Here is a 25069-nt window from a genome sequence, read left to right as displayed (position 1 = left end):
TTTCTCCTGTCTACTTTGATGAAATACTCCTTTTGGCATCACTCTTGCAGCTTCTGACTCGAAATGCACCCCTTCTGTTTTCCATCCTGGAAACTGCCTCTGTGAACCTGAAGGTGACACATGCTGTAACAGAGCTGCCAGGAAAAGCTTTGAGATAGGGTGGAAGGGGGGAGCTGGAGACAAACCCACCCCCAAACAAAGCCTTTGTGCCACGTTTTCCTTATGTGGAATGTGGAACAGTCTGGGAGCACGACTTTGGAGACAGCAAGGCTATACCCAGCCTCATGGGTCCCATGTGCCCCAGTACCACTGCACTGGGGAAGCAGGGGATCAGCTCTGCCTGTCCAGCGCTGCTGCTGGTTGGGTTTCCCCCCATGGCCCAGTGCAGAGGCCCTGGGAGGAGCAGGCTGTTCCCTTGCAGCAGCTCCCAAGGCAGGAACGGTGCCATTGGCTGCACTCACTTTTATGTGCTTTTTTTTCCATCCCGCCTCCCTGCTATAAGTGGCCGAGCAGCCGGACAGCATCGCCTTCACCAGGCTGGGAGCGCAGCCCTGGACCAAAGCGCTCCCACCTCCCGGTGCTGAGGTCCATCCCTTCCCTCCTGGGCAGCAGCTCTCCCTCCGGCAGCCCGTAAGCACATGCCTCTGCCTCTCTCCCCCTTGAGCATCCCCTTAGCTGGGTGCAGGGAGCACTGCAGCATCCCACACTGTGGGTTTCGGGGCTTGTGCTTTGCCTTTGCTCTGCTGGGGAAGGGTTTGTGAGAGCAGGGTGGGGAGAAACGAGAAGTCTGGTGGTGTATTATATGTGTATATATGGTGTGTATGTGTACATATAACGTGCTTCTGAAATGCTCTTTCTAGCTAGCAGTTCTGTTTGGATCACTGTTTGGGAACCGTCTCTGTTTTATGGGTGCTTTGGGGTGGGATTTATCTAGGTTCTTGCTTCTGAGTCTGCTTGCATCCTCTTTTCCCCATACGTGCAGGTGGTGCTTTTGGAAGTACATTTGGGTCTAAATGGAGCTTTTCTCTTTGCTTCCCAGCTGAGTGGGTGCTTTGGGAGTGTTTGCAGGGGTACAAGCTGTGTGAGAGCTGTCAGCTTTCCCAGGCAGGTGATCCCATCTGCCTCCTGGAAGCTTTTAATGGCAGCTGGGGAGGAAATAGCTGAAGAAGTGGCTGTTTGTGGGCTCCCAGGTGATGTGATGCTCAGAGAGTGGGGAACAATTCACTCTCAATCGAGGGAGCTGGCAGTGACGGAACTGGGAATGTGGGAATGCTTTTCCCTGATAATTATCCCATCTTCCTGTTTCTTTCTGTATTATGGAATACGGGGCAGTTTGTGGCAAGCTGTCCCTATGTGACTGCAAACGCCTTTGTCTTTATAAATCACTGCACCTTTGGATCTATCTGGATGTGTGGAATCACTTGCATACTGAAACTGTTCTCCCTTGTGTTTACAAGATGGGTGTTTCTGTCACTAATCTTTAAGTGGTCAAAAGATAAGTTAATGCCTGTGACTGGTCCAGTTTGCGTTGTGTAAGCAGGAGCTAGGCTGTGGCTTAGGAATGGATGTGGCTGCTTTTCAAATCACTGAAATCCAGCTTGTGATAAGGGGGAGGAGGAAATGATCAAACTAATCCACCTACCAAACAGTCCTGTACCTTGTTTTGAGAGGAAGAGCATTTCTGTAACAACAAAAACCCTTCTGAAAGGAAACTGATTACATTCTTCAGCCAGGATGTACAAAGCAAGGAGCTGACCAAGCCACCAAAAATGGCTTGAAGATTATAACGTCTCTTTTCTAATGATGAAAGCATCCCCATCACTCCACTGACATCCTCCTCTCTTCCTCTTTTCCTTTTATTCCCCTAGGTTCAGTGTTCTTGAATAAAAACCAGTTCTTGATTTCTCTTTAAAGAGCTCAGGAGATAGAGACTCATTCAGGACTAATACCCACTCGTGTATTAGTCCACTTGGGTGATGGAGCAAACACCACAAGTGCCAAACCCCTCAAAAGCTCAGTGAGTTAACGGCTCAGATTTTGGGCTGTGGCTCTGAGGAACAAGCTCAAGGGTGGGTTTTTACAGCTGGATTAGGACCTGCACTGCTCTTACGGATTTTGGGTTTAGAGAGGTTTGTACGATTGGGTCCTTGAAGTGTTTCTATGAGGAAAAGTTGGTTCCTGCTGTGGCTGATGGCTTGCTCCATGTATAGATCTCTGGCTGATGTGAAGACCAGCAGCAGTTCAAAAGGAGGCAGGGTTTAGGGTACTCAGACACTTGGAAACAAACAGTCCCCAGCCCATCTGTGCTGGCCTTTAGTTTGGAAACAGCCTTTCCATCGATCCGTGAATGGGAAATCCAGGCATGGTCTGAAGCTGCTGTTAGGAGTCCTGTCAGGTGCCTCTCTGTGCCCATGAATAGGGATTGATGCTGTAGGATGCACTTTATCTCTGATCTAAACCTGTATCAGGTGAATATCTTAATGATCATAGAGGTCTTTTCTAACCTAGTTGGTTCTATGAATATGGACTTACAACCCACACCCATTGCATGAGGATGTGATAAATGCTTCAAGTAACTGCCCTCAAGAAGCAACTTATTCCCCTTTGTGTAATACCTGTGTGATGAGGTCCTTGTTCCATGGCACAGGATATCCCACAGCCCTTTCTGTGCTGGTGGAAATCTATGCTCCTTTGGTGTGGATTTTGGTGCCACGGCTGTGAATTATCTTCCCCAATTCCATCTTGCAGTCACTACCAGTAAATAGTGTCCTAGCACTGGGAAGGAACTGGGACATGGCTGAAACCTCCAGTGCTGCAGAGTGATGTAAGCCAGGAAGAACTTTGTTCCCTCAGTAGTAGCCTGTGGGAACTGCATCCCTTTAAGTTTACTCTCTGTCCAGGGGATGCACTGGGGATTTAGGTGTCAATTCCTTAAGGAACCTGGGAAAATCCCTCTGATCTTGGCAGATGAGAAAATCCATGGAAACAGACTCATAGAATGGTTTGGGTTGGAAGGGACCTCAAAGCTCCTCCAGCTCCAACCCCTGCCACGGCAGGGACCCCTTCCACTGGAGCAGCTTGCTCCAAGCCCCTGTGTCCAACCTGGCCTTGAGCACTGCCAGGGATGGGGCAGCCACAGCTTCTCTGGGCACCCTGTGCCAGCGCCTCAGCACCCTCACAGGGAAGAGCTTCTGCCTAAGAGCTCAGCTCAGTCTCCCCTCGGGCAGGTTCAAGCCATTCTCCCCTATAAAGTCCCTTAAGGAAGGAATGAGTTGCTCAGTGCAGGGAATTAGTCCTGTGGTGTCTAGAGGCAGTCACAAAGTTGGGCTAAAATGAGGTCTGTACCATGTTCTCACCCTCTCCAAACCCTGTAACCTGAAGGTCTCCTATGAGAGAGCTGCTGCTTGAGCTATTCCCCACAGCAGCTTTGCTCTGTCCAAGCTGTGATGTGGAAAGCACAAAAAAGCCTTCTTGGTGGGGCAGTGTTCACCCTTCCTGGGCATCCCTGCAGTGTATCCAGAAGTATGATTTGGTCCTTGACGCTCTGAGTGATTCAGGTGTGTGTGTGTGGTGCCAAGGGCGCTACCAGGGTGTATTCACACTGCTGGAGTGCAGCATGGTCCCAGGGGTGGGTGGATGGATGTATACTCCTGAGCTCCTCCAGCCTTTTTATCAACTTTGATGAGATGGAAAACAGGGTTTGTGTCCTACGGTAGCACAGGGCTAAAATGACATTTGGGCCTTGGGATCTATTTGCAAGCAGGGCATGGATTGTGTTACAGCCCTGTTGGAATGGGATAAACGGGGTCCTGAGGAAGCACGCTTTTAAAAAGCCTGACTTAAAGAGGTTGGAGAAGAAGGATGGGGCTCCTGGCAGTGGCAGGGCTTGGAAGCTGGCATCTTCCTCTGCTCCTGCCTGGCAGGGTGAAGGCAGAGTTTCAGTTCTGCTTTGGCGGCTGTTCCAGAACTGCCTTATTTCTGTGAATAGGAAACTCAAACCCTCCCATCCTCCCCCTGAGTGATGCTCCCACTCCTGCCACACACGTCCCATAAGGTGACCGATACAATGGGATGCATCCTTCTTCCTCAGCCGGCTGTTTGGCACGTGAGTAGGCAGCCAACAGCCGCTAACTGGGAGGGATGTGTGTGGCATGGATGCGCTTGTGGTCTGTTTGGATGAGAGCAGCAGTAGTCACCCACACCCCTAAGGAAGAGCAGGAAAAGCTATTCCAGCTGGGAACAAGCACTGCAGGGCAGCTTTTCAGCTCCCTTGTTTCTAGCATCTTTCCACCCTTGGGAAGGGGAAACTGGAGCAGAGTGGAAAGAGGAGCCTAAAACCTGTCTCACAGGAGACAGCCATAGAGGTTTAATGATTCAACCAGTATGTTTCAGAGCCCATTTCACTTGCTGAACTGCAGAGGTACAGTGAAATGAGTCTGTTCTGTGGTACAGAGGTGTAGATGGGGAGGAAGAACAGGAGAAATAGCTAATAATGATAACCAAAGGCCTTTCTTCCTGGGAAACCTCCTGCTTGTCTTGAAGACATCAGAGAACTTCATGCTTTATGCTGCCTTGAAATAGGGGAAGCTTCAAATCAGATGCTGGCTAGTTCTAGCAGTGTCTGCCTACTAAAATAGGTCTGAAACCACTGTTAACCAGCAATTGCACATGCTAGGTTTGCTGAAGACCTCCTGTTGGGGTCCTGGCTGGTACAGAGACCTATAACCCTGAACCAGCTGCCCAGATGAGTGTTCCACCAGCATCTAAGCAGCAGAGGACTGCAGAGCTTCTGGCAGAGCAAGAATTGCTCTTCATTGTTTCACTTGGCCAGAGATAGCAAAGCAGCCCCCTCACTCCTCCGAAGCTCTGCCTTATGAACCAGGGTGCTGCATGTGCCCTGGTCCTTCCTCTAAACCCATGGCTGGACCAGCCCACAGTGGTTGCCAGTTGGCTTTCCTGCAGGGAATTGTCCCCCAGCTCTTCCCCAATGCCTTCATGTGGGGTTATTCAGTTTTCACGTGCTTCCAGTGGTCCACCCTAAATAGCACTTCCCCAGTGGTGACAGGATGCTGGGGTGGGAGAAAAACAGATCCTTCCTCTTCAAGGAGTGCCTCAGGTTGTGGGAACCATTCTGACTTGGCAGGCCGCTTGCAAGGCATTTGCTGTTTGTTTAGCTTGGGACTGGCTGCCCCTGGCAGTTGTTACCATCAGCTGCATTTCTTATCTGCTCTTTCCTATAATAAACACTGGAGCAGAGGTTTGGAATTAGTCACTTCGGAGGCACTGCCTGTCTCCAGCTTCAGTCTGATCGTCTCGGTTGTGTTCTCTCGAGCCATTTCCACTTCGTTCTGTGCCTCTTGGTTTGCCCTTCTTCTTGTTACATTGGCACAGCAAGGAGGTTTGGGTATATCCCATAGGTATGTCGTTCCCAGCACTGCCTGCATCCCAGAAGACACACTGCCCTGGGACAGCTGCTGGGTGCTACAGGCATTTTCCAGTGTGACTTACCTAATCCATCAGATGGGCTGGATGAGCTGTTCTGGCTGGGGGCTGCTCAGATGACAGCACTGGAGGCAGTGCTAGGATCCTGGCAGCATCCTGCAGGCTTGGCACCGCATCCTGCTCTTTAGCACAGCATTAACCGCAGGGCAGTTGGTCTGAGGGATGCAGGCACCTCCAGGAGCACAGGTTTGTGCGCTCCTTATTCCACTCTGAGTCTTTCCTCCTGGTTTGCCCCTACCTCAGAATTCCCTGGTGGTCTCTAAGCGTTGCCTTGACATGATCTTGCCACTGTCAGTACTGCAGGAGAGCAGCAATGGGCAGCGCAGGGCGCAAGAATCTCTCCCTCTCTCTGGGCTCATCTCACACACAGAGCTATATATTTCACTCAGCACATGCAAATACCATTTCCTCTCTGCCCACTGGAAGCCAGGCACGCTCTGGGACAGCCTGCCAGGTAAATGGCACTTGATGTAGAACGTATTCCAGTGCTGGCTGTGGAAAGGACTTGGGTGGCAGCACTGGAGCAGGGGAGGCAGCATCAGAGCAGCCCATACTCAAAGACACTGGTGGGGGGGATGCAAGTCTGGTTGGTTCTGTCTGGATTTGTGTATCTGGATGTCATCCACCTCGTGCCATCATCTCCCCTTCTCTCTTACACCATTATCATCAATGATTTTTAGAGTTGTTCTGTCTTACCAAACCACATTCAGTTAAAAACCCACCCCAAAACAAAACCCCAACCCCTTTGGTCAATGTCAGAGGTGATCCAGGCAGTTCTGAGCTGTACCTTGCCTTGGGTCTAGGTGGGACAGGAAAATGAGCTCTTTCAAGGACTCTGCATGCTGCAGATCAGAGCAAGCAAAGACCCTGGGGTTGGTCCTGCTTCCCTGGCTTCTCAGTGCCCTTCGTGATGATGTGTGTGATGATGAATGGGAGGAAATTCCTGCCAAGAGCATAAGGAGGCAGCAAGCCACTGTCCTCATAGCCCTGATGTGCAAGATGAAGCTGATGGAGGCTGGTGTCAGTGGATGTGGTAGTGTCAGAGCCTCCCAGTACCTCACTCTGGCTGGAGACGATTGCAACCAGCATCTCCCTGGTTATCGGGATGTGCTTGAGGAGCCTATACTGGTGTTTGGGGTGGCAGGGGGCTGCCATTCAGGGTCTCCTGTGCTCCGTGTGGGCAAAGACCATGCCTTCAGCCTCCTTTTGCCACTTTCACCTTGCTGAGGTCAAGCCTGAAGCCAGCTTTCCCTCTGACCTAGCAGAGCCCATCTCCACGGTGCTGCCTGTAAATGCTGTCCCCCTTTCTTGCCCCCAGGCTATGTTGGTGCTGGGATGCTCTCTGTGTACTCCACCAGGCACTGAAGCAAACAACCAATAAATCTGCTCTAAACCAAGGAGGAATTTGTTTTGGTTACCAGGGAGATTGCCAAGGGCAAGTCCAACCTGAAATAGGGATGAGCTCATCCTCTGAGCAGTGGCGGAGCCTGAGCTGGAGCAGCCGGATGGAAAGGGAGCCAGCGCCGGCAGTGTCTTCTCCAATGACATCTGGATGCTGTGGGAGATGTTTTGCCTTGTAAACGAGGTCATGCAGGGGATGCTGTGTGAGGCTGGGTGCTGAGCATGGGCTTTGATAACTCCTGGAAGTGGTGATGACGTTCCTGATGGGATCATGGGCTGGGGGTTAAAGTGCTGCAGAGGTTCCCTTCGCTTAGAAACCTCTCCCTGTGCTGGGACTGTGGGGAATACTGAGGTGCTTGACTCATGGCTTTCCGGAGCAAGGGATGGAGGTTGCATCTATATAGAGGGCACTGGTTTCAGTGGGGGTAATTTGGAAGTCTTTTATTATGGTTTTACAACATGGGATGATTTGTAGCTGTTCTTGCAAGTCCTGCCAGGCCTAGGGATGGATTGCTCCCAGCTCCTTTCCTGGGTGGTGTTTGGGGATGGGACAGTCATCCCTGCAGCTCTGCAATGTCTCTTCTCCCCATAGAATTAACTAGGACCTTTAAGATCACCAATTCCAACCATTCCCCCCCATCCTCCCTAGCAGCTTGTCCCCACCCCAGTGCTCCACCTACTTGGTATCGAGGCGTGTTTGCTGTTTGGCTGTCTCTGGGTAACTGAAAACACTGCTGTGATTTCCCCATCTTGGACTTGGCCAGGACCAAGCCTATCCTTGTTCAGCGCTGGCACAAAGCAGGCAAGGCTTTTGCTGCAAGGCTTGCTAGCAGCCTTGCTTTAGCGCAGTTGAGAAGAGAATTTGGCTCAAGGGATGCAACGTTATCCAAGGGGCAGGAAAAGTCCTGCATGATTTGGAAACCTCACCCTTTCCCCATTGTCCTGCAGCATTCCCAGAGGGACACGGGTGATTGTGGGCTCTGGGCTGTGCAAGCTGGGTTGAAAGCCACTGTTTCACATCTGCGTTAGCTCTTTGACAGCTTTCTCTGGCTCCTGTGTGCAATCAGCACTGCTCTTCTGTTACATGGGGCCGAGCATCTACCAGTTTGCTTTGGACAGTAGCTCGACAGCAAGCAGCAGTTGTATTGGGAAGGGCTGTTTCCCTTTGCAGACTGTGGCTTCTTGTCCCTGCATTTATTGCCTTGAAAAAGAAACCAGAATCATTTCTTGGGCCTGGAGCCACATTGCAGAGGATGCATTGAGCAGACCCATCCGCGCCTGTACCAGCTCCGGTTGCTTTATTTCTGTCCTTAAAACCAAGCACTCTTCCAAGTGGTTTTTCTTACTCTAAAGCCAGTGGGTACCAAATGTAACAGCCCATAGCCTGTGCCCATTGCTCGCTGATAGAGATGCTGTGATGTGATGCCAGTGGAAGCATAGGACAGGAGAGAGGGGCCTTCTCCTGCCTCCCCACACCCTGGCTTGGCCCTATGGAGGTGGGGATGAAGGTATTTGTTGTTTCAGCAAATGAGAGGCAGATTCAGTTTGGCAGCTTAAGTAACCTCCGCTCCCCATCCTGCCTTGCTCCAGGCTGTCTCTCGCCAAGTTTACTGATCCCAGCATTTCCAAGACACCAGAGCAACATGGGATGTACTGGGATACCCAAAAACTAGGATGGGAAGAGAATTCCCCTGCCTCCCCCTTCGAAACCTGCCCATAGACTTCATCTGTGCAGATGAGGACACTCAGCTGGGATGTGGGAGCATGCAAGGATGCTGGAGAGGGACTCTTCAGCAGAAACTGTAGCGACAGGACAAGGGGTGATGGGTTCACATTGAAACAGGGGAAATTCAGGTTGGATATAAGGAAGAAGTCCTTTAGTGTGAGGGTGGTGAGGCACTGGAATGGGTTGTCCAGGGAGGTTGTGAATGCTCCATCCCTGGCACTGTTCAAGGCCAGGTTGGACAGAGCCTTGGGTGCCATGGCAGGGGGTTGGAACTGGATGATCTTAAGGTCTTTTTCAACCCTAACCATTCTATGATTCTATGAAGCCTGGGCAAAGGGGGAAGTTAATGGCATCAGTGTGAGCAGAGCAAAACCAGCTCCATCTCACAAGTGAGTGGTTCCTGAGTGGTTCCTCACCCCTCTCTGGTGTGTGTCTTCTCCTTGCCTTGTCCTGGAGCATGGCCACTCAATGCCCGTGTGATGTGGTGCCAGCAGAGCAGTTGTGAGTTTGAAGCCGCTCCAAGGTGAAGGGTTTTCACGTCTGCCCTTGCTGTTGTTGGTCCAATGTGGTCCAGCCTGGCCAAACCTTCTCTGTGGGGGATGCTGCCCCCATTCTTTCACCTTAAAACACATTTAAACTGGAGTTAAAATCAACCCCTCCTAAAGCAGAGCTTTCTGAGAATAACTTCAGTGACTAATCCAGCCCCCCGGGCCTCACTGCAGCTTTGGTTTTCCTTGCAAAGAATGCCCAGCATACATGCTGACAATTAGTCAGAGCACCCAAAAATACCCGTCAGCCCTGCAAGCTGATCTCCTTCTGCTCTTGGCGCTGAGACAGACACAGGGGTATGCACCGGGGGGCTTTGGGATGGGTTATTTTTACCGTGGCCACATAACAAGGGTGCTCTGGTCCTCCAGCCACCAGCACTGTTTAACAAGTGAAGGTGCACGCAGCCAAGAGCTAACGTTGCTTGAGATGACAGCCCCATGGCCAGGGCAATGGGCTCCTTGTCCTGCTCAACCCATGGGCCAGGGCTGGCTCCTGTCAGCAATAAATCACTGCTTGGGACACGGCCCTATGGCCTGTGCCAGGTGCAGGCAGTGCTTTGATGCTGTGCTGGATGGCAGGGAGTCTTCCCAACCAGCATACCAGTGCTTGGAAGGACATGTCCTTCTTATTGGAGCCGTGGCCTCTCTTTGCCTGTACCCAGGCAGGTGCTTCTGCCCATCCCTTTGCTGTGAAGCTTTTGCTTTACCCTCCTCTGACCGCCCGAGCTGGTTTCCTATCCTTGGTGTATCCCATGTGATGTGTTTCCAGAGGATGCTTTGCCTCAGTCCCAGTCCATCCACAAACAGCCCCTTCTCCTCCTCCCATGAGAATAAAGCCCCTTAAGGGGAGCACCTCCTTGGGCTTGCAGAGCATTGCTTGTGTGGGGTTTTGCCTTGACCCACTGCGCTGTGTGGGCAAAGGAGGGAGGTCTGCAGCAGCATCTGCCCTGCAGCTTCCCAGAAAACAGGGTGTTTTGCTAGGAAACATCAGTCCAAAAGCGTTCCCAGCCTTTGGAGGAAGACACTGGGCATAGCCCATAGCACCCACCTTGGGAGCCTTGCTCCCAGGTCCTTTTGAATGAAGACAGGAGGATGGCAGGGCTGCAGGAAACCCATGTGGGGATGCTGGGGAGCAAGGGTGTTGTAGCTGATGCCTGGGTAGCTGCTAGTTTAGGGCTTGTGGTGAGCAGATCTCCAGGGAAGGTGAATGACCCAGATGCAAGCTAACAGCTGAACCTCTTCATGTGCTCTCCTCGGTGAGCTGTTTAGCATCACTGAGAGCACCACCCAGCCAGCTGCTCTATGGGAAGCAATGGAAGGCAATGAGGAGTGTGAGGAGGCTGGGAAGCACATCATTCCAGTGCTGGCTCACTCACAGCTTGGTCAAGCCCTGACACAAGCTTTTATTGTGTGGGCATGGTGGGATTACAGTGCTAAGAGTGTTCAGACCTCATGGGAAGGCTGCGGTGCTGCCTGCCTGGGATCAGGGCGGTATTTGTTCGACAGGGACTTAAGTTGCTTTTCTCAGCTCTGAAGCCAGGGCTGAGCTGTGACTCTTGAACGGGCAAGAACCAGCTCATTTGTGCTCTTCTCATGGCAGGTGACCTCTGGGGAGGACTTCACATCTGGCTGTGGTGCACTGAGGCTGCTTTGCTCTGCTGGGTGGATGCATGTGGGGTGCATCCGTAAGGCTGCAGGGAAGGAAGAGGTGAAGGCTGTGCTTGGAGGCTTTTTAACCCAGTTATGGGCTTGATGCTCTTACACAGGATCTGAATCTGACCTGTCTTGGCAGTGGAATGTGGATCTTTCTCCCTAGAGGAGCAAAGGAAGGGTTGGCTGGTGTCCAGGCACATTCAGACCTGTGTGGTGCTGTGGGAAGGCTGCAGAGCCTCCCAATTCACTGTGTGCAGTGAGCCAAGGCACAAGGATGTGGGAGACTGAGGTGGAAGCATGGCCCAGGTTTAGCCCAGTGCTTTTCAGATGAATACATTTGTTCTTCTAAGAGATTTTAGAAGAAATTTTCAGCCTTTTGGGTCTGTCCCTTTCTGAGCTTGTACTGAAGGTCCGAATGTGATGGCAGGGACCGCAGCGGGCACTCAGCATCCTCCCAGCTGGAAGGTGCAGTCTTGGTACAGCAAAGAGCCACAGGGAGGAGGGAGCAGGGGCAGTAGCAAATGGACTTCCTAGTGCTGTCGATTCAAAGCCAGCCCTGTCTCTACCTACCCGGTGCTTGTGCAGCTCCTGTTCCCCATCCTGACACAGGCAGGAGTGGGGCCAGGACCTCAGCAAAGCCTTGGGTCTAGAAAGCAGCTCTTGATTTGTGCACCGCTGGTCCCCGAGGCCTTTGTGCCAGCCTGGGGATGGAGGCAGATGGGAACAGCCCTGTTCGCATCTCTTCCCCGTTTGCTGCTTTCCAGGTGTCTTTATTTCCAGCCCGGGTCTCTCTTGACCATCCTTTCCTGTCCCTTTCTATACCCTCATCCTGGTCTCTTCTTATCCTGCTTTATTTCCCCTCTTTGTGTCTACTCCCTGTATACCCGAGTTCATGAAGTGCTGCACAGCCTGTGTCTGCTTCCTTATAAACCCATTCCCACTTCCTCTATCCCTGCCTCCAGAGCTGATCCTAAAGCTTCCCCTTCATCCCTCAGCACACAGATGTGACCCAGCTGGGGAGACAGGGAAGTATGGAAAGCACCATATGTGCCTTTGCCATGTGCTGCCCGTTCCCTTCCCCACCATCCCTCTGAGGCCGTTGTGTTGCCTGGTGGCTGCTGTTTGTCCCCTCTGTCACTGTAGGGATGTCCTTGCTGGTTTTGCTCTGGATGTGGGTACATCCTGTGTGAAGCATAGGTTGGAAAAGACCTTTAAGATCATCAAGTGCAATGTGAAGCAGGGGGTCTCTGCCTTGTGAGTGCCTGCAGGATGCTTCAGGGGTGCGGAGGCTCATCCCTGTGTGCAGAACAGGAGAACAGAGCCAGGGCTGAGTCTTTTAAAGCAGTTTTGTGATGCTTCAAACAGAAACCATTCAGTTTTGAACCGAACCCTGTTTGAAAGGCCCGGGTGCCCTCTCTCCTCTTAACCCAGCTGCTTCTTGATTGGCTTCCTGCAAACCCTGTCTTTATGTTATAAAAAGCTCATCTTGTTCAGTTCCTGCCTCAGAAGAGCCAAGGGAAATGTAACTGGGGTCTGCATTCAGTTGCTGTCTATGGGAGAACATCTCATGCAACCCAAGATAGAAGTCAAGTTTAAACTAAATACATAAAAAGCATCGTCTGTGCTGTTACTTGGAAAGAAAGAAGCAGTGAGCATCTGTATGGGGAGGTCTGACCGCATCCATGCTGCAAATCACCCTGTGCTAGGGCAGCAGCAGCCTCCAGCCTGAACAAGAGGGTGGCAAGCAGCAGCACAGGGCTTTGTGTAATGGGCAGCCCATAAAGCGTTCCCCATTTGAGGGAATGGCCATTGTGGGTTTCTATGCAGGGTTACTGGGCTTTGCTGAGCAGGGTGCATGGGGAACAGGAGGCAGAGCGTTACCCCAAGAGCCGGGCAGGTGCTCCCTTCCTGCTCCTGTTTACTGCTGCTTTCTTTGATGACGGTGACTAAGAGCACATCAATGCCTGGGTTATATGGGCTCTATTTAGGACTTTCTGCCCCTTGAGTGACAGCAGGATGTGTGAGCAAGCTGAGACTCCCAGGCCTTTTCTGGCAGGATTGTTGGGGCAAGAAAATACTCTGGAAAGCACAATGTGAATCATTTGTCTATCCGAGCGGATGACACGATGGCCCAGCCATGCTGCTCTGCACTCAGACCCCTGTGGTGGGCTCTGTGTGTCCAGACCTGCTCCCTGGAGTCCTCAGAACCTACAGGGCAGGTTCAAAGGCATGAAACCCCGAGCCTGTGTTTCTGCTGTGCACTCAGTGTGTCTGCAGCACTCGCTCTTATGGGATTGTGGGTGCGTTGGTGCCTGCGCAGCAGAGAAGGGCTCAGCCAGGGCTGGCACCCTTTGTTTCATGGACTCAGGATGGTTTGGGTTGAAGGGACCTTAAAGCTCATCCAGTTCCAACCCCTGCCATAGGCAGGGACCCCTTCCACTGGAGCAGCTTGCTCACAGGCAGCCATGTCCCTCCTTGGCACTTGTGCTCTTCGTTGCAGTCACTTGGCTTGTGTGGACAAAGAGGGGCTTGGGAAGGAGATGGGAATTGCCCAAGCTCATGCAGCTGAAACCAGCCAAGAACCCAAAAGCAGCCTTATCCTCTCAGTCGTTCCTCAGCCCGTTCCAGCTGTGCTGGCCCAGAGGCCTCAGATTCAAACAAAATGACCTCTTTATTACAGGCTACACTGGGAAACCACCAGTGAGCTGTGCCATGCAGTGCTTCCCATGTCGATCCATGGTGAAGCTTCATGGGCATCAGCACGGCTGAGTCTTCCTCCTGTTTTGGCCATGCTTTCTCTGTCCCGTGCTGCAAACCCACGTGCATCTGTGCACATGAAAGGCTTTGGTGGCCAAATGTCCATCCCTCCTCTCCACATGCCTCTGCAGTGCTGCCAAACCACTGCTGGACCGGGACTGGTGGGAATGTGGTAGCTGCTGCCATGGCACAGCAGCGCTATTCCGCCTTCTGGGATGGGGAGCAAAGGTGAGGGTGTCTAATGGAAACACGAGGGTATTCTGGGGGGAGTAGGAAGTGACTGAGGGTGGGAAGGGTGCCAGAGCTTTGTGTAGGGAACTGGAAAGGCATGAGAACGGTTGATGGTGCAAACGCCATGTGCGTTGCCAAAAATGAACTCATGTCTGAATGCTACCCTGAGATTAGCACAGGAAAACACCAGTTGTGAGGGTTCCTGTTACCAACTGAATTATGCAAACAATTTGCCTGAGTTTATAGATGAGCTGGGGCAGAGCAACGCTGGGTCTTCCCTAGCCAAAGTGTTTCGCTGTGCTGGTAACTTAGCACGTTTCCCAGCCTTGATCTGCTCTCCAAGTGGATCCATGCTGTCAAGTGGGGCTTTCTCCAAGCCGTGGTGGAGATGCTGACGTTGTGTGTGTGATACCTGCTGGCCCTATGGTGGGTGTGGAGGCCCAGAGCATCGCTGAGCACAGTGCTGTGGCTGGAGCTCCTAGGAGCAGCGATGCTCCGGGTGCCTGGCTGTCGCAGGGATGGAGATGCCGGTTGCTGCTTGGAGGCCGGACCCACTGCAATGGGCTGGCTGGGAGGAATGGGAAACATTGGCTCTTCCCAGTGACTTTCCCACGGCCGTGCAGTGAGTCAGTGTCGAGGTGGGATCAGCAGCTGGGTGTCCCTGGCCCCCGGCCCTGAGCGCGCCTCGCCTCCAATTGCATAACCCAGAGCTGCTGCACCCCCAAGGGAGCCCTCAGCCAGGGCTCCCAGCCTGAACCCGCTGGAGGTAGATGGGTTGGTTGGAGCTGGGGTCTTCCAGGGAGGTCTGTGGGCACTCGGGAGGCACCAGGCAGTGTCCTCTATGAGCCACGTGCTGGGGAATGAGCCCTTCCGTAGCGTTAGATGTTGGAGAGCATCCTTAACCATGAAACCCAGCTTTCCAACTGCTCACTTTGTATCACTGATGCCTTGTGCTTCCTTAGGGGAGAAGCTGGAGATGGTACTTTCAGTGGCAGTAAAACTTCAGTGTGACTCTTGCATTGAGAGCACATTGACCCCATCCATGAACGTATTGTGGTACCCCTATGGACCGCCAGCTGCATCCCCAGCGGTACAACCCACACTCTGCTTCCTGGACTGCAGCCCTTCCAGCTCCCATGGGGCTGTGATCCACCTCTTCCCTTCAGCAGCACAGAACTGACATGGGGTCTGTAATTCAGCTCAGGACTGTTTTGAGACACAATCTAGCTCTAAAGCCAAGGCCAAATAGTACTAGCGTGGGGTCAGGTTCCTCAGGCGCACTCTGCCTTTGGGACTAATTTGGGTGCTGAGTAGCTGGGCAGGTATTTACATGTGGCCTACGGAGACCTAGAGGTCTCTGGGTCCTATTCTTCTCCCTTGGATCACCTAAAATGGTAAGAATTTTCAAGGGGGATTAAGGTTGTGATCCCTGTGGAGGGGAGTGGACATCTGCTAGGAGTCCTGTCTGTATTAATAGCCTCCCTTTACATGTATGTTATCAAAGGGGGCAGCTCCTCATCAGCCCAAGAGACTGGAACTCTGTTACCTAAGGGGCTGCTGGTGACTTTGGGCTCCTCATCATGGCTTTCCACAGGCACGCAGGTAAAGGGGATGTGGGGGAACCACCTGGACCGCTGCTCCATGGGCAGGATGGATTTGCTAACAGAGGAAGAGTTTGAATCCAGGTTCCAGCCTTGGCAATTTCAGCTTTACCAAATGATGGCAAATGGGCTTCTAACCAGTGTGGGGACTGGTGCTGGGAGCACGGTGGTGGTGATGCTCCCATCTATCCTGTAACGTGCATTAGGTAGAAAGTGCTTTTGTATTCGGTGCTGTGGTTAGGCTGGGGCTCAGCTGGTCTCTGAGGAAGGCTATAGGTGAAAACAGGGGTGATGCTGCTCCTTGCAGCAAGCTTGCTACAGCAGTGATTGCAGCGAGGAGGGGAAACCCATAGCAAAGGGGCCATGCAGAAATCCAGGGTGTGAACCCAGGTGCTTGTCCTGCTCTGGTGGGAAGGCTGTGCTTGCTCCCCTTGTCTTGTACACGAAACAGTCCAACCCTCCCCACAAATAGGAAAGCGTTCACTTTTCCTTCCCATTAACGCTGATTGGAATCCCCATGGCATCCCCATGGCACAGGGTGTGTTGTCTTCCAGCCCTGCCTAAGCTCCTCTAGTCCTCCAATTGCAGACAATGGAAAGCTCTTGGGGGGTTCATAGCAGCTTGTCTGGTTCTTAGAAGCTGACCCCGTGTCTGTGTGTGTGTGCCCAGCATGCAGTTACAGTTCCTACAGCACAAGGTACCTAGTACAGGGCCATCACATCTCTTGGTGAGATGCAGCCCAAGGGGTGGATGCTCCAGGGCAGAGGGTGTTGAGTCTGGGACGCAGCTCCTGTGGGCGCCCAACCAAGCTGGGCACAGCAGGAGCCAGGGGACAGTGATGCTCCTGGGACGTGGTTGGGAACCTAGAGGCTCTTTAGAGCTAGGGAGGAAAGTCACAGCGTGCTGTTTAAGCTCACACTCAGGCTCCCAGGTCAAGGCATGAGCACGGTGGTGTGGATGGTGTCATGCAAGGTATGTTTCTGAGTAAAATGTGCCAGCTGTGTCCTTCTCATCTCCCTTAGTGGACCGTTCTCTGAGGGACTGGGAGCTCTTCGTGCTCTCTGTAAAGTAACTTCCATGTTATCAACAGCCTCCTTATGGAGCGAGACCCGCACGTGCCCCAGCCTGGCAATGGGAGAGCAGCACTGGCAGCCCTCCCAGCGCATCAGTGCTTCCTTTCCTTTGGCATTGCAAACCCTTGTTGTGCCAATGACCCTGAGGTGCGGGCTGGGTGGCACCTCCTATTTCTTTTAAGGGAATTCCTTGGTATTTATAGCAAAGCACCCACAGAGGAATGCTAGGAACAGAAGCTGGGGTGACAGAGCAGGGGGTACCAGGTGCTGAGTGGAAGGAGGTGTCTGGATCAGCATGGGATGCTGAGGAAAAGAAAACTGATGGCGAGTCAAAGGGCAACCCCTCTTTCCTTCTGCATTGCTGGGTGATGCAGTTGTGTAGGGCAGAGGGAGCAGCTCCAGCTTCTGCAGTGGCAGAATCATCAGCCAAGGTTAAGCTCCAGTTTCCTTGGTTGGTTTCAGATCCCTGCTCCAAGTTCTTCCTTGGTGGTTTATCCCATTTAGCTAGCTGTATTCCCCAGGGATGTTAACACATATCCCGTGCTAAGTGCTTGCTTATCAGCTCTGCTTCAGCTCCCTTTGAGTGCTTCGGTTTCACTTCTAATGCAAACCGCTGGGATGCTGCCTTGTGGGATGCAGCTGAACTGGGAGGAACCAGAGCAGAGGCGATGGGGGAGGCAGGGCTGTGTGTTAATGCGATAGCTTCAGTGGGGAGGCACTGCTCAGGTCTGTACCCTGTACACAGAATCATAGCATCTGGAATGGTTTGGGTTGGAAAGGTTAAGATCATCCAGTTCCAACCCCCTGCCATGGGCAGGGACACATCCCACTACATCCCAAAGCCTGCAGGGTGTGCGGGCAGCCCTGACCTGTGACTGCTGCACTGCATGGGGTCAGGGTCACTTGGGGTGCATGGAAGCCAATGGAGCCCCAGTGCTTGGCAGATGGAAGGAGGAGCATGTCTAGGATGCTCCCTGGGGACAAGTGGCAACCGGGCCCCCCTGTGGGCAGGTAAATGCTCGGGTTTGGGTTCCAATGGCTCTTTGTGCCAAATACCCTGACACTCGAGAAGGCCACCGCTCTGGCCGGCCCCCTTGCACCTGCAGCCAGAGCCACCGGGGAGCTGTGTTTCCAGGGCTGGTGGCACAGGGACACCTTGCTAAAGGGGGGTTCTCCTGTGGAAGCATTGCTGGGTTTCTCTTGAGCTCTTGGCTCGTTGAGGGTCCTTTAGGCTACGTGAGGATGGGAATGTACTACCCTTACCTCTCTGCCCAGCTCCCCTGTGCGTGGAGCATGCAATGGTTTGGGTTGGAAGGGACCTCAGAGCTCCTGCTATGGGCAGGGACCCCTTCCACTGGAGCAGCTTGCTCCAAGCCCCTGTGTCCAACCTGCCTTGGAGCCCTGCCACAGGGGGTTGTGGAGCAGTTCCAGTCTGTCCTTACTTTGTATCCTACATCCCATTCCATGGCTCCAGAGTGAAGCCGGAATGGGGCTTGGGTCAGTGCCTGTCCCCAGGGTGTGTGGTTCTCCTGGGGTTAAACAGGAGCTCAGAGGCACCTTGGTGTGGGTGTGATGCTGCTGCCACAGCTGGGTGCCCTGGGCTTGTTGCAGGCGCATCGCTGTGAGCAGAAGCACAGAGGGGCAGTGCCTTGGGCTTTGGTGGCTGGTTTGGTCAGTGCTCACCCCAGCTCCAAGCTCTGCATTGCTGCAGCATGGCTGTGCCATTGGGGTGGCTTTTGTGGCCCCCGTGCCCCAGCCTCTGGGTGGGCTGTTCCCATGGGGGGGTGTAGGAGATGGAATGGGTGAGCAGAGATTGAGCACGCAATGGATGGACACTGCTCAGGGCATCTCTATTGCAGACAGAGGGGTGCCTTTCCTGGGTCTAGCGCAGGAATGCTACTGCTGAGGGCAGAAAGCTGGGAAAACTGGAAGCAAAGGAATCCCCTGGCCTGTATGTGATGCAAGGGGCACTTTGGTGTGGGAGATGGCAGGAGGCAGCAGCAGCTCTGTGTGCGTGGCTGCCAGTCCCAGCGCTAACTCATCTATGGGGCTGCTGTGATAAACGGGTGTCTCACGTTAGCGCAGGAGCATTCCATGGGGCCACAGGGTTACGTTACCCCCGGAGCCATATGTTCTCGGTTATGTGTTCTGGTTGAGAGCAACCCTAAACCCGAGAGCAGGAGCGTTTCGATGCCATGCGCCCCGGGCCCTGTGCGAGTGCACTGCTGCTAAATAAAGCCCCCCCTGCTCGCCGGGGCCTGCATAGTTTCCATGTTTCCCAGCTGTTTGTGCCTTGAACCGGCACAAACACAGCCCTCACTGGAGGCTGGCAGCAGGACGTAGCCATCTCCTGACCTCGCTCCCCATGGAGCCTCCAGCCTGCTCCCTGTTCAGGATGGGATCCCGGTCCTCACCCCTGCTCCAGCTGCCCTGTGCGATGCGATGGGATGCGATGCTCCAAGTCTGCCCTGCCTTCTGGAAGAGGAACGCTCCAGCTTGTTCTGGCCTGATGCTACTGGAAGGGTGACAAGGAAGGGAGATGAATCCTGCATTTTATGTGCGAAGTAACAGTGTGAGGCGCATCTCCTCCCCAGCATCTTCCCCTGCCTATCGGCAGCTCCCTGAGCCCTGCTGTGGGGCAGAATGGTGCTAAAATAACAGCAAAGCATCCACTTGCAGGCAGGCACCACCCAGGGCTGCTCGTGGTGCTGCTGGATCAATGGGAAGAAGACTTGGGTTGGCAAAGGAGGTGGAGGCAGCAGCCACCCTCAGTTCTTGCTGGTGGGGACCTGTGGGGTTTGATGCACACTGCTCCTCGGGGCAGCAGCAATGCTCCTCTGGTCCTCGTTCCAGCGTGGGGATTCCTCCTGCTCCCGGCTGGGCCATGCAGTTGGTGATGGAGACAGGGCTGCTGGTGCGGGCAGTAGGAGACAGTGGTGTGAGCCGGTCCTTGTGCTGCAGCAGCACCACATCCTCTGTGGCTAAGGGGGAGCCCGACAGGGCCCCACTGACCTCCTTGTGCTGTGGGGCACAGCCAGGAGCAGTGCACCCCATGATGCCCATGCCCTGTTCCCGTTCATAAGGGTGATGTGCTGGGGCTCGGAGCAGCCTGGCTGTTGTGCTGCTGGGATCTGCCGTAAACAGCAAAGCAGCCCCTAAACCCCAGGGCGTGGGGGGGATGGCCTGAGTGAGGCTTTTTCCCAGTGGAAAAGGACCTGGGGGTGCTGACTGATGGAGCTGAGCATGAGCAGCTTGTGCCCAGGGAGCCCCCGGCATCCTGGCCTGGATGAGCACCAGTGCGGCAGCAGGGCCAGGGCAGGGATTGTGCCCCTGCACTGGGCACTGGTGAGGCTGCACCTTGAGTCCTGTGTTCAGCTCTGGGCCCCTCACTGCAAGAGAGACATTGAGGGGCTGGAGCAGGGCCAGAGAAGGGAATGGAGCTGGTGCAGGGCCTGGAGCCCAAGTGTGATGGGGAAGGGCTGGGGAAGAGAAGACTCGGGGGGGGGACCTGATGGCTCAGAGCCATGGGTTAGGGGTGGCCTTGGCAGTGCTGGGGAATGGTTGATCTTAAAGGTGTTTTCCAACCTGGTTGATTCGATGGAGGGGGAGCCCTGCTCTTGTCCATTGGGTTTGACTCGATGTGGAAGCCTGGTGGAAGGAGGCAGCTGGAAGTTGCACAAGCCTCCAGCCCCGGAGACCTTGGAGGGCTGCAGCTGGGAACATGGGCTCTATGCTGCTGTGCTCATAACAGGGGGGATTTCTGCACACAGACTATGCAGCCGGGGCTGCAGCGGGTCCGGCCGTGATGAACCGAGTGGCTCTTGCGATGGAGCGGTTGGGTATCATCATCCCTGCCTGATGTCACATAGGATAACAAGCCCACCTGCTATCCTTCCTCTGCAGAAGGTGATGGGGACGGGCTAGTGTGGGGCTTTGCTCTCCTTGGCCACAGAGCCCACCCTGCCACTGTAGGCAGGTATTTTGTATCTTGGATGGCTGTTAAGGGGACCGATGGGGTTTGTGTTACTGTTGTATGGGGTTTGTGTGGCAAGGCTTTGGTAATGGGGGGGCTACAGCGGTGGCTCCTGTGTGAAGCTGCCAGAACTCCCTTGTGCAGTGGAGCCAGTGCCAGGCTCTGAGTCGGCCCCACCACTGGTGATGGTGATAACGTGGTTAAGGGGGGAGAAACACCTGCACAGGAGCAACTGCAGCAGAGGAGTGAGGATGAGGGGCACATCCTGCAGCCCCCAGCGCTGGTGCAGGAGGAGGGGACAAGCTGCTTCCCTTGTGTTGTGTGTTACAACCACCAAGCTGACCCAACCGCCCCATGGGTGCTGCTTTCTCTACCACCAAGCCCTCGAGGAGCCCGACACCATCACCCGCTCGCTGCTGAGCCGGAGCAGCTCTGGGGGTTCCAGTGCCGTGGGCTCAGGCTGGTTCCTCCTGCAGGGCCTGGCAGTTACACCGTGGGCACCATGTCCGAGCGCTTCGACTGCTTCTACTGCCGCGACTCGCTGCAGGGGAAGAAGTACGTGCAGAAGGAGGGCCGGCACTGCTGCGTCAAGTGCTTCGACAAGATCTGTGCCAACACCTGCATCGAGTGCAAGAAACCCATCGGGGCTGACTCCAAGGTGAGCACATGGGGATGCTGCTGAACCTCCTCGTTGTTGTGCTGGTTCTGGTCTGGTTGAGAGCTTCTGTGTCCTCAGCTGAGCCCCCCATGGATGGGCCATGAACTGGAGCTCTGTAATAGGGGTGCTCACAGCAAGGCTCATTTCAATTGAGCCACATCCTGAGCAGAGCCCTGCAGGCAACGCAGCCTGTACAGGATGTGTAGAAAACCCATCCCTGGGCAAAGCCCTTGGGAAGCAAGGGGCTGAGTGCTGTTTGCCAGTCATTCATTGCTCCATGCTTATGGCAATAACAACGTACACCTGGGCTAGAGGGAATGTGACAACCAGGGGACCCCATAATTGCAGAACCTCCAGTCTCAAAGCTGCTGGTTTGAAGCATCTTTTGCTACCCCAAAAGCCCACAGTGAATGTGACTGTTGTGAGCTTGGTTCAATGTCCTTGACTGCTTGCAGCTCCAAGCACTGAATGCAGATGTGCTCAGGTGCTGAGGCTGATGGCTTTAGGGCTGCTCAGTGAGTGAGAAGTGCTTATTGCTCCCTGCGTGTCTGCCCCTTCCAGGAGCTGCACTTCAAGAACAGGTACTGGCACGACACTTGTTTCCGCTGTGTCAAGTGCTACAAGTCCCTGGTGGATGAGCCCTTCATGCTAAGGGAGAACAACAAGGTTTGGTGCGGCGACTGCACCACCAACGAGGATGCACCCAAGTGTAAGGGCTGCTTCAAGCCTATAATTGCAGGTACTGGTGCTGGGATGGGGTGTAACTGCTCTAGGGCAGAAGCATGGTGGGGTGGCTGCAGTTGGGGGTGTGGGTATCAAGGGGGAAGGCTGGAGCACCAGAATATGGGGCAAGTTCTCAGCGTTGCTCTCGTTTGTCCATTTTATTCAAGTGCTGAAAGGCTGCTTTGGAAAGCTCACCTTAGCAGTTAAAACCATGTAGTACCAAAGGCTTTGCTCGGTAATCAGGGCCTCTTCTCCAGCTCCTGTCTGATAAATAGGATAAGTGAACCCAGAAGGTACAGAAATCCATCCCTTGTCCACATTACAGTTGGATGCATATGACCAGGTCTTGCCTATGGGTACATCACTGCATGGCGAGAGGGGGGGGGGTTTACCACAAGCCTGAAGTCCCATGTAATGAGTTACTTCTGCCTGTTGTAGGAGACCAAAACGTCGAGTACAAGAAGATGGTCTGGCATAAGGACTGCTTCACCTGCAGCCAATGCAAGAAAGTGATTGGATCCGGGAGCTTCTTCCCCAAGGGTGATGACTTCTACTGCGTCTCCTGCCATGAGAACAAGTTTGCCAAGACCTGTGCCAAATGCAAGAATGTAAGTCCTGCCCCCTGCAAAGGCAATGCCAGAACTCGCTGTGCCGTGGCTTTGGGAAGCTAGGAGAGTAGAACAGGAGGCAGATGTACCAATGCTGGTGTTCATTCCTTGAGGTACTGCTGCAAGCAGCTGGTGGTGTGATCCTGCACGAGCCAATGGTCCTTGTGCAGAGCAGCATCTGAGTAGGGATGGGGCAGCCACAGCTTCTCTGGGCACCCTGTGCCAGCGCCTCAGCACCCTCACAGGGAAGAGCTTCTGCCTAAGAGCTCAGCTCAGTCTCCCCTCGGGCAGGTTCAAGCCATTCCCCTTGGCCTGTCCCTACAGGCCCTTGTCCCAAGCCCCTCTCCAGGTTTTCTGGAGCCCCTTTAGGCATTGAAAGACTGCAGGATTCCAGGCCAAAGGATCTCCATTGTGCTGCACTAACTTTCATGAAGCCCCTGCAGCACCATCTCTCTTCCTCCCTGCCACCTCTAAACCCATCCCTGCTCTTTGCCCCCTAGCCCATCACTTCTGGAGGCCTCACTTACCAGGAACAGCCTTGGCATTCCGAGTGTTTCATCTGCTCCAACTGCAAGAAGCAACTGGGTGGGAAGCGCTTCACGGCTGTAGAGGATGAGTTCTACTGCGTTGAATGCTACAAGGAATGTGTTGCCAAGAAGTGTGCTGGCTGCAAGAACCCTATCACAGGTACGTTGGAGTAAATGCAGCTTGAGGGCAGTGGGGGCTTGAGGTCGGAACAGGGATCCCCACAAACCTGCTCACACCAGGTCCAGTATCCCAGGCCCAATCCCAGCCATTCACATGTGATTTAATGCTAAGCCACGTGTTCTTGCTGGATGGAACCTGAGCTCTTCACCCTTTGCATGCCTCAACTTTATCTCCTTCAGAACTCCCCCATCTGGAATGGTTCCATCTATGTCATTCTGGGAACCTCATGTCTACAACTGCAGTGTTTTATTGCCCCAAAGTGACATGTCCTTCACTTCCCATGTATTTTACTGGATTACAAAGCTCAGCCCTGACATGTGGGATTGCCTCTCCTGCCATTCCTAAAAGACTTAAATTCCAGTCTGAGCCCATACTAGCCAAGGAAGTTCAGCCCTACTGCTCCTTGCTCTGTATCCTTCCTTCAGCTTGACCATTCTCTGGAGACAGGATCCAAGGGGAAAAGCTTATTGTGGAAATGAACCCCACAGGTCTTAAGCTACTAAGAGCAGTGATACTGAGCAGGTAGCAGTGTAGTTCCAGTGCAATTCTGGCTACTGCTTTAGGCACACAAGTACAGCTTGTGAGACTGCAGGAGCATGGGATGCAGTCAGAATGGGAGTTGCTGCTTGATGGGCGATCCCAGCCACGGGAACAACTACTATCGCCGTCCTATAATTGTGTTCTCTCCTAGCAGGATTTGGAAGAGGAACCAGTGTGGTTAACTACGAAGATGAGTCCTGGCACGATTACTGTTTCAAGTGCACAAAGTGTGCCCGTGGCCTGGCCAACAAGCGCTTTGTTCGCCATAACGGAAAGATTTACTGTGCTGAGTGTCCCAAACGACTGTAAGGAGCAGACTAGGGCAGAGTTTAGAGCCCTGCTTTCCCAACCAGGCCTGCAGAAGGAGGTTTTTGCATGTTAAGCATTTAAACTTTTTCCATTTTAGTGTAAGAACTAAAATAGCCTCAGTAAGACTGGGTTTGACTTTTGAAGCTCCTGCAGTATAAAAGCATGTAGCGCTGCAAAGATCTAACCTTGTTTCTAAGTAACTCGTAATGACTTGAAATGCTGGTAGATTTAGCAATCCACATAGTGCATAACCTGTGTGTGGCTTAAACTAGAACAAAGCTGGTTTTAAAGTTGCCTGTTGAATGTTTAAGCCTGGCACTGAAATGAAGTGGGTTTGACAAGGCATGCAGTTCAGAAACAGAGATGGGAAGGTTGCACCTTGGCTCAGAGATGATGATTATGATGCTTTTACAAGTACATCACATACATGCGTTATTATTACATACATCACATCATTAATAGCAGATCAATAATGAATCCCTTAGCTTAGCTACTGCACCAAACTGCAGCACATGTATGGAATGGCTTCACCTTACATATAACAATGTTTTAGCAGTATGATTTAGCTGTAGTTAAGTTTCCATCAACTTGTTTTAGTCTTGCTTTCTGCATGGTTTGCCCCAAAGTTTTACTCCTCAGCTTTTTTATATCCTTGTTCAAATGAGGCTGTCCCAGCTACAATTATTAATCCATTAATATGAAGGAAATCATTACACCAAAATGCACATGCATTTAAGAAATGCCTTTAAAACAGCTCAGAAAATGATAGCTCTCCTATCAGTGTATGGTTTATGATTTAATAAACATGAGACTTGTGCCTGCTTGGAGTCCTGCAGTCTGGAAAATGGGTTTTTCACTTACACAGTTGACACCTCTTGGGGCTGAGCTATTGAAATCAAGTCTCGTGCATTGATACTGGCAAAGTCAACAGTCAGCTGTTGTGCCATAGCACCCTTAAAGAGCTGAGAACCAAAGCACCCATTTCCATATACTTCTCTTTTGAATATATAACTGACACTGGACCATCTGCCACTACCAGCCTGTGTGAAAAAGCCCCT

The 25069-nt window shown here is 53.0% G+C and overlaps 1 protein-coding gene across 4 annotated transcripts; it reads left to right on the top strand.

The window, feature by feature from the left end:
• Positions 1-476: 476 nt before the first annotated feature.
• On the top strand, positions 477-24838 carry FHL1 (four and a half LIM domains 1). Of its 4 annotated transcripts, none has more exons than XM_061353216.1 (6): positions 477-630; positions 20942-21123; positions 21685-21862; positions 22285-22454; positions 22955-23141; positions 23854-24838. In XM_061353216.1, exons 2-6 carry the CDS (start codon positions 20968-20970, stop codon positions 24009-24011), a joined length of 849 nt encoding a protein of 282 aa, XP_061209200.1. In that variant the 5' UTR covers positions 477-630; positions 20942-20967; the 3' UTR covers positions 24012-24838. The 4 variants fall into 4 exon arrangements, with proteins under 4 accessions (XP_061209200.1, XP_061209201.1, XP_061209199.1 ...); XM_061353217.1 differs by lacking the exon at positions 477-630 and adding an exon at positions 15091-15212; XM_061353215.1 differs by lacking the exon at positions 477-630 and adding an exon at positions 15267-15420 and having other exon boundaries at positions 23857-24838.
• The last annotated feature ends 231 nt before the right edge of the window (positions 24839-25069 follow it).

Source organism: Neopsephotus bourkii, unplaced genomic scaffold, assembly GCF_033783945.1.
Source record: "Neopsephotus bourkii isolate Nb327-2 ecotype Australia unplaced genomic scaffold, CSIRO-AGI_Nbou_v1 NB_668, whole genome shotgun sequence".
Lineage (NCBI taxonomy): Eukaryota > Metazoa > Chordata > Aves > Psittaciformes > Psittacidae > Neopsephotus > Neopsephotus bourkii.
This window is presented reverse-complemented; position numbering and strand designations above follow the sequence as displayed.

What these genes read in the sequence shown, in the direction of transcription:
- FHL1 (XM_061353214.1), top strand. Translation starts at nt 15,399, where the DNA reads ATGGCTTTCCACAGGCACGCAG. An exon ending in CTTCAAGCCTATAATTGCAG is followed by an intron (nt 21,863 to 22,284) that starts GTACTGGTGCTG and finishes TGCCTGTTGTAG; the next exon opens with GAGACCAAAACGTCGAGTAC. An exon ending in CTGCAAGAACCCTATCACAG is followed by an intron (nt 23,142 to 23,853) that starts GTACGTTGGAGT and finishes GTTCTCTCCTAG; the next exon opens with CAGGATTTGGAAGAGGAACC.